The sequence below is a fragment of the Podarcis melisellensis genome, assembly GCF_964234715.1.
Source record: "Podarcis melisellensis genome assembly, chromosome: 13".
Taxonomy (NCBI): Eukaryota; Metazoa; Chordata; class Lepidosauria; order Squamata; family Lacertidae; genus Podarcis; species Podarcis melisellensis.
The window spans coordinates 25,178,645-25,191,820 of record NC_138545.1 but is presented as its reverse complement, the minus strand read 5'-3'; the positions used below and the strand labels follow the sequence as shown (position 1 = coordinate 25,191,820).

Below are 13,176 nucleotides of genomic sequence, written 5' to 3'. Positions count from 1 at the left end.
CCAATAGCACCCAGAAAGCAACATATACTTACCCCTGGTCTAAAGACATATACAGATGAAGTAAATGTGTGATATATGGCTACAATCCAATGTATACTTTGCTGAGACTAGAATTCCTATTCAATGTAGTGATGTCCACTTCTAAGTAAACAAACATAGGATTGAACTAAACTTAAGCACACCATCTAAGCAACTGAAACTGTTTCCTAAAATGGAGAATGATTTTTGTCTAAGAATTGGGGGGAAATATTTACCAGCAACTTCCAGAATGCCATTTTAAGATCCTTGTTTCTTATGCTATAGATGATTGGATTCATTAGTGGTGGCACCATGCAGTAGAACATAGAAACCAAGAGGTCAAATGCTGATGGGGACCCAGATGTTGGTCTTAAATAGACAAAGGTGCCACTTACCAAAAACAGGGTGATAACAATAAGGTGAGGCAAACAAGTTGAGAAGACCTTTTGCTTCCCTTGTTTGGATGGGATTTTCAGGACTGCTCTGAAGATGTGAATGTAAGAAAAAGCAATAAGAGCAAAGTAGATGAAGGCTAAACAAGCTCCAAAAGTCAGAACCCAAATTGCAGTGTTATCCGAGTCAGAGCAAGAGTTCTTCAGCAGTTGCGGTATTTCACAGAAAAACTGATTGATGACATTAGAACAGAACTCAACCCTGAATGTTGTTCCAGTGTACATTGTTGTATAGAAAAGTCCACCAATCCATGCACTGGTTGCCATCTGAATGCAAGCTTTCTTGTTCATGACAGTCTCATAATGCAGTGGATTGCAGATGGCAACATAGCGATCATATGCCATGACACCAAGGAAGACGTAATGGGACATCATGAAGAAAACAAGGAAGAATATTTGGCAAACACATCCAGAGTAAGAGATCGTTTGGGTCTTCATCAACGAATTTGCAATGGACTTGGGAACTGTAACCGATATGGAGCCAATGTCTTGCAATGACAGGTTGGCCAGAAAGAAGTACATGGGTGTATGAAGCTGGTGGCTGTAGAAGATGACAGTGATGATGATAAGGTTTTCTATGAGGGCCACCAAATATATTATGACAAAAAGGCTGATGTGAATTACCTGCACCTCCCGAATATCAGGGAATCCGTGTAGAAGGAATCCATTTGCTCTTGACTGGTTCATCATTGTGTGTCTCAGACCTTTGCTTGGTGCCCAGGAAAGAAAGCTGCCATACTACTTCTTTCTCTTTCAGTTGTATCAGGAAATCTTTCTCTCTGTACTGTATGTGGTGACAGGTGGTATGTACAGCAATAAGCTTTATAGATGTCTCACTTCTAATTATACCCCGAAGGTTTAATTCTCATGAACCTCCTACATACAGCTCAGCAAATGTGGATCTAATGTGTATTTGAGGGTTGAGATGCAGCTATAATGACTATGATCCAAAGTTCTGTTTTGGTGTATGTAAAGGGCTTGCACTAGAGTGGGGGGGGGGGGGTTCTTTAAAAAAAAGGTTCCTAAAGCAGTTTTCTCTATGGCATAACCCTGTGTCGGTTGTTTGCTGATGCTATTTAACACATCTAGGACTGCAATCCTTTACACAGCTGTGTGGGATGAAGTTCTATGGAACCCTGTATGAGTTAATTCTAAGAAGACATGTATAGGATTATGCTGTAAAATCCTCTTCTGCTCATGAAATTGGTTTTCTTTGTTGCCTACCCCCGCCAAAAAGTTCTAAATCAAAGCAAGTAATAACAGATCAATAATGGCAAATGAATTCCACAACACTTCCATGTTGTGTATGATTTAAGGCTAGCATGCAGAGAACAATGTAGATTGCTTTATGCTCCATAGTGAGGGTTGTAGACCAACTTGTTGCATTAAAACTGTGTCCATCTTTTTAATAAAGCACAGAATGACTTCTAAAAGAAGACTCCACATTCTACTTGTTATATTTGCATTTTTGTAACCATTTTTTGTATTATGAAAAACTTTTAATTAAAAAATCTCATTGCATGGGAGTAATCAATCACATTTTCCTTGGATTACCACTGATTCAGTGGTAAAGAGCAAGCCTCCTCAGGGCAAACAGCATTGAAAACTGAAAACTGCTCAGAAGCAGCATAAACATGCACCATTAATTTACACTATTTCAGACCTTTCTCTCTTTCTCTGTTTCAAATGCAGCAGGAAGAACATTGTCCTAGATATAAATGTGCAGGCTGAAAGAAACCTCAGTATGTTAACAATCACAAGGAGTAGAAATGTTAACAATTTTACTTTCTGGCATTCACATCAAGCAATTTATGATCCAGTCCTGGGCAAAATTATCATTTTATCATTTAGCATTCAGCCTCTCAGCCTCATTTGTCTGGTTGAATTTTCCACAGATATTATGCAATGTCTGCTGTTTATCGAGCATACTTTCTGATTTTCTGATGCAGAAATTATATGCCAGGCACAAAAAATTTCAGGCCTGAGGTCAATTTTTCTACCTGTGAGCCCATATTCCCGACAATGGTCACAAGGCGTGTTCTCCATAACAGAGAGCACGTGTTGCGGTTGGGGAAACAGGCCACCCTGCAGTGACTAGGCAAATTTGGTGAGGAACCCAAGCCTTTAAGTGGTTAACTTTGGGTTGCTGGGGAGTTTTGATTGTTGCCAATTTGGAGGAGGGGTCAGAGTCTTTAAATACAGGGGCCAGACGTAGGACATCCTCCTGGCCATTTTTGCACCGGATCACATGGAGCACTTGGACAATCTTCTCATTGTCTGGTTACATTTCTTTATTTCTTTATTTCCCCTTTCTTTTTAATCCTCTCTAGTTCCTTAAATAATCTAATTCCCCCCCTTTTCCTGTTCGATTTTCCACCCCACCCCTTACCCCTGTGGGAAGATTCTCCCTATATCCGTGGCATGCCTTTCCCAATAGGGAAAGAGCCGCTTTCTTTCGCAAAAGGTTTCCCCCATTTCTCTCGTTGAAATTGTGGGGCTAGTCAAGGCTGTTCCCAGCTTAGCTGGAATCACTTTTGTTGATAGCACCCCCGAAGATTGGCTTTATTTGAGTGTGTGCAGCGCTGTTGGCCAAATTTTAAGCTAGCCTTGGGTGGGAGCACTAATTTGGCTTCCTCTAATATTGCTATGAGACTAAGATTCTCAAGAGCAGAAACAGGGAGGCCTATTCGGCCTGCACATTAACTTCCAAGCCTAAGTCTGCTACAGGTAGCAGTTAATTGTTAAGTCTCTGACACGTGACTCATTCTCGCTATAGGAATGTATCTGCTTGCAGGCCCAGTTGCTCCTAATGTATTCTGAGGCAGACAGAGGGCCCCAGAGGCTCTCTGTGCCTCCAAGGATTAGAGCACTCTGTACAGTGGTGCCCCGCTAGACGAATGCCTCGCAAGACGAAAAACCCGCAAGACGAAAGGGTTTTTCGGTTTTTGCGACGCTTCGCTAGACGATTTTCCCTATGGGCTTGCATCGCAAGACGAAAGCCCATAGGGAAATCTCGGGGACCTTTTTTTAAATGCTGGCGGTGGGGAGCAAAGCCTTCCCCCCCCTCCGGACTTCAGAAGAGGTCCAGGAAGGCCGGCGGGGGCGAAAGGCTTTGCTCCCCACCGCCAGCATTTTAAAAGCGGTCCGGGATAGCAGGGAAGCGCTTCCCGCTATCCCGACGGCTTTTGAAGGCAGGCAGGGGGGGCAAAGACTTTTGCCCCCCCTGCCTGCCTAACCGGGGGCTTTTAAATCGCCCCGGGACTGTCCGGGGCGATTTAAAAGCCCCCGGACGGCTTTTGAAGCCTCCCCCCCCCCGCCTGGCTTCGGGGCATCATCCCGATGCCGGGCGGTGGGGCAGGAAAGCCTCCCCCAGCCGCCCGGCATCGGGGCATCGTCCCGATGCCGGGCGGTGGGGCAGGAACGCCTCCCCCAGCCGCCCGGCATCGGGGCATCGTCCCGATGCCGGGCGGTGGGGCAGGAACGCCTCCCCCAGCCGCCCGGCTTCGGGGCATCGTCCCGATGCCGGGCGGTGGGACAGGAACGCCTCCCCCAGCCGCCCGGCATCGGAACGATGTCCCGAAGCCGGGCGGCCGGGCGGGAAAGCCTCCCCCCCCGCCCGGCTTCGGGGCATCGTCCCGATGCCGGGCGGTGGGGCAGGAAAGCCTCCCCCAGCCGCCCGGCATCGGGGCATCGTCCCGATGCCGGGCGGTGGGGCAGGAAAGCCTCCCCCCCCGCCCGGCTTCGGGGCATCGTCCCGATGCCGGGCGGTGGGGCAGGAACGCCTCCCCAGCCGCCCGGCATCGGGGCATCGTCCCGATGCCGGGCGGTGGGGCAGGAACGCCTTCCCCAGCCGCCCGGCTTCGGGGCATCGTCCCGATGCCGGGCGGTGGGGCAGGAAAGCCTCCCCCAGCCGCCCGGCATCGGGGCATCGTCCCGATGCCGGGCGGTGGGGCAGGAAAGCCTCCCCCAGCCGCCCGGCATCGGGGCATCGTCCCGATGCCGGGCGGTGGGGCAGGAACGCCTCCCCCAGCCGCCCGGCATCGGGGCATCGTCCCGATGCCGGGCGGTGGGGCAGGAACGCCTCCCCCAGCCGCCCGGCTTCGGGGCATCGTCCCGATGCCGGGCGGTGGGACAGGAACGCCTCCCCCAGCCGCCCGGCATCGGAACGATGTCCCGAAGCCGGGCGGCCGGGCGGGAAAGCCTCCCCCCCCCGCCCGGCTTCGGGGCATCGTCCCGATGCCGGGCGGTGGGGCAGGAAAGCCTCCCCCAGCCGCCCGGCATCGGGGCATCGTCCCGATGCCGGGCGGTGGGGCAGGAAAGCCTCCCCCAGCCGCCCGGCATCGGGGCATCGTCCCGATGCCGGGCGGTGGGGCAGGAACGCCTCCCCCAGCCGCCCGGCATCGGGGCATCGTCCCGATGCCGGGCGGTGGGGCAGGAACGCCTCCCCCAGCCGCCCGGCATCGGGGCATCGTCCCGATGCCGGGCGGTGGGGCAGGAAAGCCTCCCCCAGCCGCCCGGCTTCGGGGCATCGTCCCGATGCCGGGCGGTGGGGCAGGAAAGCCTCCCCCAGCCGCCCGGCATCGGGGCATCGTCCCGATGCCGGGCGGTGGGGCAGGAAAGCCTCCCCCAGCTGCCCGGCATCGGAACGATGTCCCGAAGCCGGGCGGCCGGGCGGGAAAGCCTCCCCCCCCCCGCCCGGCTTCGGGGCATCGTCCCGATGCCGGGCGGTGGGGCAGGAACGCCTCCCCCAGCCGCCCGGCATCGGGGCATCGTCCCGATGCCGGGCGGTGGGGCAGGAACGCCTCCCCCAGCCGCCTGGCTTCGGGGCATCGTCCCGATGCCGGGCGGTGGGGCAGGAAAGCCTCCCCCAGCCGCCCGGCATCGGGGCATCGTCCCGATGCCGGGCGGTGGGGCAGGAAAGCCTCCCCCAGCCGCCCGGCATCGGAACGATGTCCCGAAGCCGGGCGGCCGGGCGGGAAAGCCTCCCCCCCCCGCCCGGCTTCGGGGCATCGTCCCGATGCCGGGCGGTGGGGCAGGAACGCCTCCCCCAGCCGCCCGGCATCGGGGCATCGTCCCGATGCCGGGCGGTGGGGCAGGAACGCCTCCCCCAGCCGCCCGGCTTCGGGGCATCGTCCCGATGCCGGGCGGTGGGGCAGGAAAGCCTCCCCCAGCCGCCCGGCATCGGAACGATGTCCTGAAGCCGGGCGGCCGGGCGGGAAAGCCTCCACCCCGCCCGGCTTCGGGGCATCGTCCCGATGCCGGGCGGTGGGGCAGGAAAGCCTCCCCCAGCCGCCCGGCATTGGGGCATCGTCCCGATGCCGGGCGGTGGGGCAGGAAAGCCTCCCCCAGCCGCCCGGCATCGGAACGATGTCCCGAAGCCGGGCGGCCGGGCGGGAAAGCCTCCCCCCCCGCCCGGCTTCGGGGCATCGTCCCGATGCCGGGCGGTGGGGCAGGAAAGCCTCCCCCAGCCGCCCGGCATCGGGGCATCGTCCCGATGCCGGGCGGTGGGGCAGGAACGCCTCCCCCAGCCGCCCGGCATCGGGGCATCGTCCCGATGCCGGGCGGTGGGGCAGGAACGCCTCCCCCAGCCGCCCGGCATCGGAACGATGTCCCGAAGCCGGGCGGCCGGGCGGGAAAGCCTTTGTCCCCCCTGCCTGCCTTCCCAGGGGCTTTTAAATCGCCCCGGACAGCGGAGAAGTCCTCCGCTGTCCCGGGCGATTTTAAAATGCCGCCCGCCAGAAGAGGTCGGGGGAAGGCTTTTTCCATAGGAACGCATTAATTGATTTTCAATGCATTCCTATGGAAAACCGTGCATCGCAAGACGAAAAACTCGCAAGACGAAGAGACTTGCGGAACGAATTAATTTCGTCTTGCGAGGCACCACTGTATATGCTCTTGAACTATGCCATTTCTGAACAAGTTTATTTTCTTTAAGTTTGTTTTGCCCTGATAGAGGCGAATGCCATTTTAGAGACGAGCCATTGTGGCTTAGTGGCTAAAGTGCAAGACTAGGACCTGGGAGACAGGGTTCATATCCCCCTCTTAGCCATTGTTATAACAAAACAAAACTAACTGCTCCTTTTAGGCTATTCTGTTGCTGGGTAGTTCTGCCCATTTGTGATAAAAGAACTTTGGGTTTTCTTGAAGGGGTGCTTCCCTCTAAAAGGGCAAGCAGGGGTACCTGGACAAGCTGTGGGCTACCTCAACTCTCCTATTTCACTGGAAACATTTATGCCTGGCCTAGCAGGTGATCCTAGGGCTTTGTCCTAGAATTTGATGGCCTGGAAGCGTTTCCGGCCTGAATAGTGTCCCCATGTGGTCTATAAGCATTGGTTTCACTGGGTCAGCGCATAGTGCCGGTAATGCCTAGGCTGCAGGATTGGTCCCTGTATGGGACAGCTGCATGCTCCCATACTGGTCTACCTGGACACTTAGGTCCTTTTGGTGATTACCTCACTGCGAGGGATGTAATGGGCGCCACATTTGCAATATGCAAGTGGGAGAAAGCACCTTTGCGTGCCCGCATTGCAGTTTGCTCTGTGCGTTGCAGGGCACGGCGCTGCACGGGCTGCAATTGCATTGCATTGCGTGAGAGCTTTGCAGTTGCATTGCACAGGGGTGTGTGCATTGCACAGAGAGTGTGTTTGCATTGCACGGAGTGTATTGTTGCATTGCACGGAGAGTGTTGTTGCATTGCACGGAGTGTGTGGTTGCATTGTACAGAAGGTGTGGTTGCATTGCACAGAGTGTGTGTGTGTGCATTGCATGGAGCATGTAGTTGCATTGCACGGAATCTGTGTGCATTGCATGGAGGGTGTAGTTGCATTGCACAGAGTCTGTTTTTTGCATTGCGCGGAGAGTGTGTGCATTGCACGGAGGGTGTAGTTGCATTGAACGGAGGGTGTGTGCAGTGCACGGAGGGTGTAGTTGCATTGCACAGAGTGTGTAGTTGCATTGCATGGAGTGTAGTTTCATTGAACGGAGTGCATAGTTGCATTGCACTGAGGGTTTGTGTGTGCATTGCACGGAGTGTGTAGTTGCATTGCACAGAGCGTGTTTTTTGCATTGCACGGAGTGTGTAGTTGCATTGAACGGAGTATGTAGTTGCATTGCATGGAGGGTTTGTGTGTGCATTGCACGGAGTGTGCAGTTGCATTGCACAGAGCGTGTTTTTTGCATTGCACGGAGTGTGTAGTTGCATTGAACGGAGTATGTAGTTGCATTGCACGGAGGGTTTGTGTGTGCATTGCACGGAGTGTGTAGTTGCATTGCACAGAGCGTGTTTTTTGCATTGCACGGAGTGTGTAGTTGCATTGCACAGAGTGTGTGTCGGAAAAGGAAGCTGGCTCGGCAGCAGCTTTGTCAGGACTTCTTTAGGGGTTCTGGCCAGCGTCGGCCCTGTAAATTTACATATCATGATGGCAGCACAAGATGTCCCCTGCCCAAGCGGGGGCTGGAAGCTGGCAAGCAATAGCTCAATACCTTTTGCGCTTATTCCCATTTTATTTAGGTATCCAGTGGATATCGTTGCTAAAACAAACCACTTGCCTATGGAGAAGCTGTCTGCCTTGAAGGAAGTTACTTTGTAATACTTCCTCTGTAGCAAGTGATGCTTTATCAGATCCGATCTTGCTGGGCCACTTAATTAATCTTCCCACTAGGCCAGGCTGCCTGCGGCCTGAGATCCCCTTACCTTTGTGTATGCCTACCAAGTGTGGTGAAGGCAGATATCAGGCGATGGTAGCAATTTCTGAATGGATGCAATAGTAGTTCGCCATGGCAGGATACCTTGAACCCGCACAAGGATTTTCGGGTTCATGCTGGTGCTGCTTGATCTTTGCCCTTTGGTTTTATTTCAAGGGCCGCTGGTGTGCAAAGCTATGGCCTCAAGCCCGATGTGGTGAGGCAATCATGTGACATAACTTTTCTTGAGTTTTCCACATTGTAGTAGCAGTTCACATGTGGCCCGAGGAGTTCAGTGAACATCGGATCTGCTTTTGGTCTGATAACCAGGCAGTGGTGAGCGTCTTGGCAAAACGGTCCTCACGCTCCAGCAGATTCTCCGCCCCTCTACTCACGCTTTCAAACTGCGCCGCTTAAGGTTTAATATTGTGCTTTCTACTCTCCAAATTATGGGATGCTCTAATGATGTTGCTGTCACTCTATCCCATTTTCAGATGAAGCGCTTCAGATCCTGGGCTCCAGACTCAGCTGTTGCCAGACTTTTCCAGACCACCTGTGGCATTTTGACAACAATTAGTATTTACAGAGAGCAGCAGCTTCCATTTCCCCTTCTGCTTTTAGCTCTTATGGGATGGCCTGGATGGATTTCTTAGCCTTAAGCTGGCAGTCCTCGGCCATTCAGATGAATTAGCCCCCATCCTCTGAGCAGAGCCTGCAGTATTTGGTCCACCTGCTACAGATTGGGCGTGCTGTTATAACTATCAGAATTCAGTCCGCTGCAATGTCTGTTACACTGAAGCTTAATTTTCAGAGACCCTTGTATAAAGTTATAGTGCGCAGGGCCTTGGAAGGTTGGAATAGGCTCCAAACTCATAGGACATCAGGCAGGAAGTTTGTCAATTTTACCTATGTAGTATCTGCAACAAGTTAAAACTTGTCTGCTGGTTAAAGATCAAGGCGAGATTCCTTTCAGTAGTCCATTGCATTTTCGCACTGAGGGTTGGGAAAATGGTTGTTGGTGCCAGCATGAGGCTGAGAGTTTGGAGGCTTATTGCTTCAGGACTTTTCTTTATCCTTTGGAGCTTGTCTTTAGAATCGGGAACTGAAAAACTTTTATTAGGTTTAGCGGTGGTCCGCATTTGGATGGTGGGGCACAGTATCGTCCATTGGGCTGGTGTCGCAGCACGGCAATCTGGATGGAGTCCAGATCTCGGCCTTCCTCCACACGTTCGGTTGTCCTGGCTGTCCAGACGAGGAATGCGCTGGTCAGAGTTCCTGCCAAGTATCCGGAGGCAGTTGCTCCTGGAGGGGCCGCCAGCTGCTATTGTGGTGCAGCTGGGCGAGAACGACATGGTGACCATGGACTGCTTGTCACTACGTGCTGCAATTTTGGGTGACCTGGAGACGCTGCGGGCAATGGTGCCAACAGTGAGAATCTTGTGGTCAAAGCTCTTGCAACGCTGCGTCTGGAGGGGCATTCGTTGCCCGGCCGCCACTGAAAGGGCCAGAAAACACATCAATGCTGCGGTGGTCAAAAAGGTTTTGGAGCTGGGTGGTGATGTGATTTCCCACCCCGAGATTCTTTTTCAGAGGCCATCCTTTTTCAGAGCTGATGGTGTGCACCTTTCTGCTTCAGGGAATGAGGCTTGGATTGGTGCGGTGGTGACCAAGCTGAGGTCTTGGTTGGGGCTGTGAGTGGTTTGGCGGTGAGCTGAGGGCTCCATGGCGGTTAGGCATTGGTTAAATTGGTGCTTGGAGGGGTAAGTGCCTATCCCTCCAAATGATGCGAAGGGAATTCCGTTAAAGGAATCCAGGGGCTTGCCATTCTTTTCGTCCTTGTCCCCGGAGTCGGACTTGGGCCGTGCAAGCCCCACCGGAACACGAGGGTGAAAAGTGTTGGTCTGATTCCCAGCCTCATTTCTCACCCAATACTTGTTTCCCACGCTGGCTTCCGCTGGTGTCCGGAAGGCCAGCTGGCTTCCGCTGGTGTCCGGAAGGCCAGCTCTGTCCCTGAGGGCAAGGACAGATAGTCATAACCAATGCCTAAGCAACCACTCACATTTTTTGTATTTTAATAAAGTTGTGGCCAAAATTATGCCAAAAACCTTAAACAAAAAATCATGTGTGAAGTGTGAATTTTTTGGTGGGTGGCATTGTGGGACTCAACACGCAAGGCGTGTTCTCCATAACAGAGAGCACGTGTTGCGGTTGGGGAAACAGGCCACCCTGCAGTGACTAGGCAAATTTGGTGAGGAACCCAAGCCTTTAAGTGGTTAACTTTGGGTTGCTGGGGAGTTTTGATTGTTGCCAATTTGGAGGAGGGGTCAGAGTCTTTGAATACAGGGGCCAGACGTAGGACGTCCTCTTGGCCATTTTTGCACCGGATCACCCGCCCTCCCTCCCTTTTATAGGGTGGTTTTTTCATATCGCTTGACCTTGCTATGCCTGTCATGGGGTCGTTCGCCTTGGTGCGGGGGCCTGGTAGGAATTTTGCCATCTGGCTGATTGGCTGGTGCCATTTGGTTTTTGCCTACTGCGTAGCAAATCGTCACAACTTGTAAGGTTGGCGGTTAGGCATTGGTTAAATTGGTGCTTGCAGGGGTAAGTGCCTATCCCTCCAAATGATGCGAAGGGAATTCCGTTAAAGGAATCCAGGGGCTTGCCATTCTTTTCGTCCTTGTCCCCGGAGTCGGACTTGGGCCGTGCAAGCCCCACCAGAACATGAGGGTGAGAAGTGTTGGTCTGATTCCCAGCCTCATTTCTCACCCAATACTTGTTTCCCACGCTGGCTTCCGCTGGTGTCCGGAAGGCCAGCTGGCTTCCGCTGGTGTCCGGAAGGCCAGCTCTGTCCCTGAGGGCAAGGACAGATAGTCATAACCAATGCCTAAGCAACCACTCACATTTTTTGTATTTTAATAAAGTTGTGGCCAAAATTATGCCAAAAACCTTAAACAAAAAATCATGTGTGAAGTGTGAATTTTTTGGTGGGTGGCATTGTGGGACTCAACACGCAATCCCACACCAGCCCTTCTTTGCATGCTCTTTTCACATTTTATTTACTAGAATGCATGCATGAAATCAGTGCTTTTGGCTTGCCCAGAGGGATAATAGAGAAGAATGTCCAAGTGCATGCAGAAACTACACTGTTGTGGAAAGCTAAAGCTCCCATTTTTTACTCTGGCCCCTTTTGCCGCAGGTGAGGCACACTATTCACTAGTGGCTCCGGGAAACTTGCCCAGAAGGGAGTGCAGCCCTCAGGCTGAAAAAGCTTCTGCATCCCTCTTATACAACATCCACTCCTCTTCATTTGTTTCTGCAAGGAGGGAAGAACATTGGAGTACAGACATGGGTATGGAAGTTAAATCCCGAAGCTTTTTTAAATCCCTATCTTTGAACCTTGTGGTCTGTGATGCTGCTTCTGCTTATAAAGAAGCTGCGGATTTTTATGAATTCAATCAAACCATGCATGCCCCTTTTGCTGCATCCACAATCTCATCATCACTTCTCAGTGGGTGAGTGTATAATTCATCATAGAAAGAATGGCCCTTTTGCAGAGACTGCAATAGCCCTAAGGCCTCTTCTCCCTCATTTGCAAACATTTTTTAGAAGAAGAAGAAGAAGAAGAAGAAGAAGAAGAAGAAGAAGAAGAAGAAGCCCTTTCTACACCAGCCCTTTCTAGAAATGAGTTCTGTGATCATCTTTTCCCAGAGACCAAGACATACTTAGTCATTTATCATCTGGTGACTGCTCAATGTCCTCATCAGGTTGCATGGTGGAGGGACCCATGGTTGTATTGTTTGCTACAGACAGCAAAATGTCTTGGGCCTGCTCTGAGAGCTACCTGAAACCCATAGTTACAACTTCCAGGTAAATTCAAATATGCAGATTCAAAATCCCCTTGTGTCACAAGGTCTTCTTGGATTCCTCCAGTTCAGTTGCACCATTCACGCTTTTGCATGACAGTCCACATGGTCTGTTTATTGCATATATGTATTTATTTACTTTGAAATTCTGTCAATTGAATGATTTCCAAGATGGCTTACAACAGGCTGAACACCTGTACAACCCAGTCACCGGAGACGTCTTTACCATTGGGCATAGTGGCACGGCGAGCCAGGGTGCCAAGCAGTCGAGGGTGCCAGGCGGAGAGTCAGGGGAGAGTCTGGGGAGCAGAGAGCGGGGAGGTAAGCGAGATGGAGTGGGGGCTCGGTGCCTGCGCGCCCCCAGTGCCCGTCGGAGGCGGGAAGGATCCCGATGCTTCCCTGCAGTCCAGAGCTCTCTCTGCTGGCTCCATGACACACCACCTCCTTGGCTGTGTGGTGTGTGCTTTGCATCCTAAGCTCTGCACATCATAAACGTGACTCTACCACTCTTCCCCCGTCCACTCTACCTCGAAAGATCCCCGCGCTCGAGGCTACATGCTGCAACTTCTGCCCCCTCCCTCCTTCCTCTGCTTCTCCACTGCCGTGCCCAGAGCCTGCCTCCTCCCATGCTGCCCCCACCACCTCTGCACCTCTTCATACAAACCATGTTTCCTTCCCCTGCCTGATCTGCTCCCAGTCACGCTCTCTCCTTCCTTCCCAAGCAAGGATGGCGAGACTGCAGCTGAGCGAGCACGCTTATCTGCTGCTGTGTTCGGATGGCCCAGCTCGCTTCGCTTGTCCCTGCCCAGACGAGACTCCTGCCTGCCTCCCATGCTGCCCCCATGGCACCCGGCTGCCCAGCCCCACATTATGATCCCTCCGCAGGAGCCAACGTCTGCCCGCACGCGGGCAGCATGGGGCAGCAGCGCGAGGGCGGGAGCAGCCTTTCCAAATTGGGGGGGGGGGAGAGGGATCTTTGCACCATGGCTCCAGATATGCGTAAGACGGCCCGCCAGTCACCAGGCTTTGCTTTTGTTCTTATATCAACAATGGCAGCTAAATTGTGTTCAGTTAGGTTGCATTTACCTCACAGTGGGGGGGGGGAGAACCTCTTTTCCAAGGCTTTCTTTGTGCATGCTTCTTTCCTGCTGAGACCAAGC

General features: G+C 52.9%; 1 protein-coding gene across 1 annotated transcript; it reads right to left on the bottom strand.

Moving 5' to 3' along the window:
* Positions 1-206: 206 nt before the first annotated feature.
* Positions 207-1,160, bottom strand: LOC309356063 (olfactory receptor 14A16-like; the record flags this gene model as incomplete). Its single annotated transcript, XM_081887243.1, has 1 exon — positions 207-1,160. The coding sequence occupies one exon, from the start codon at positions 1,158-1,160 to the stop codon at positions 207-209; it is 954 nt and encodes a 317-aa protein (XP_081743369.1).
* Positions 1,161-13,176: the final 12,016 nt, after the last annotated feature.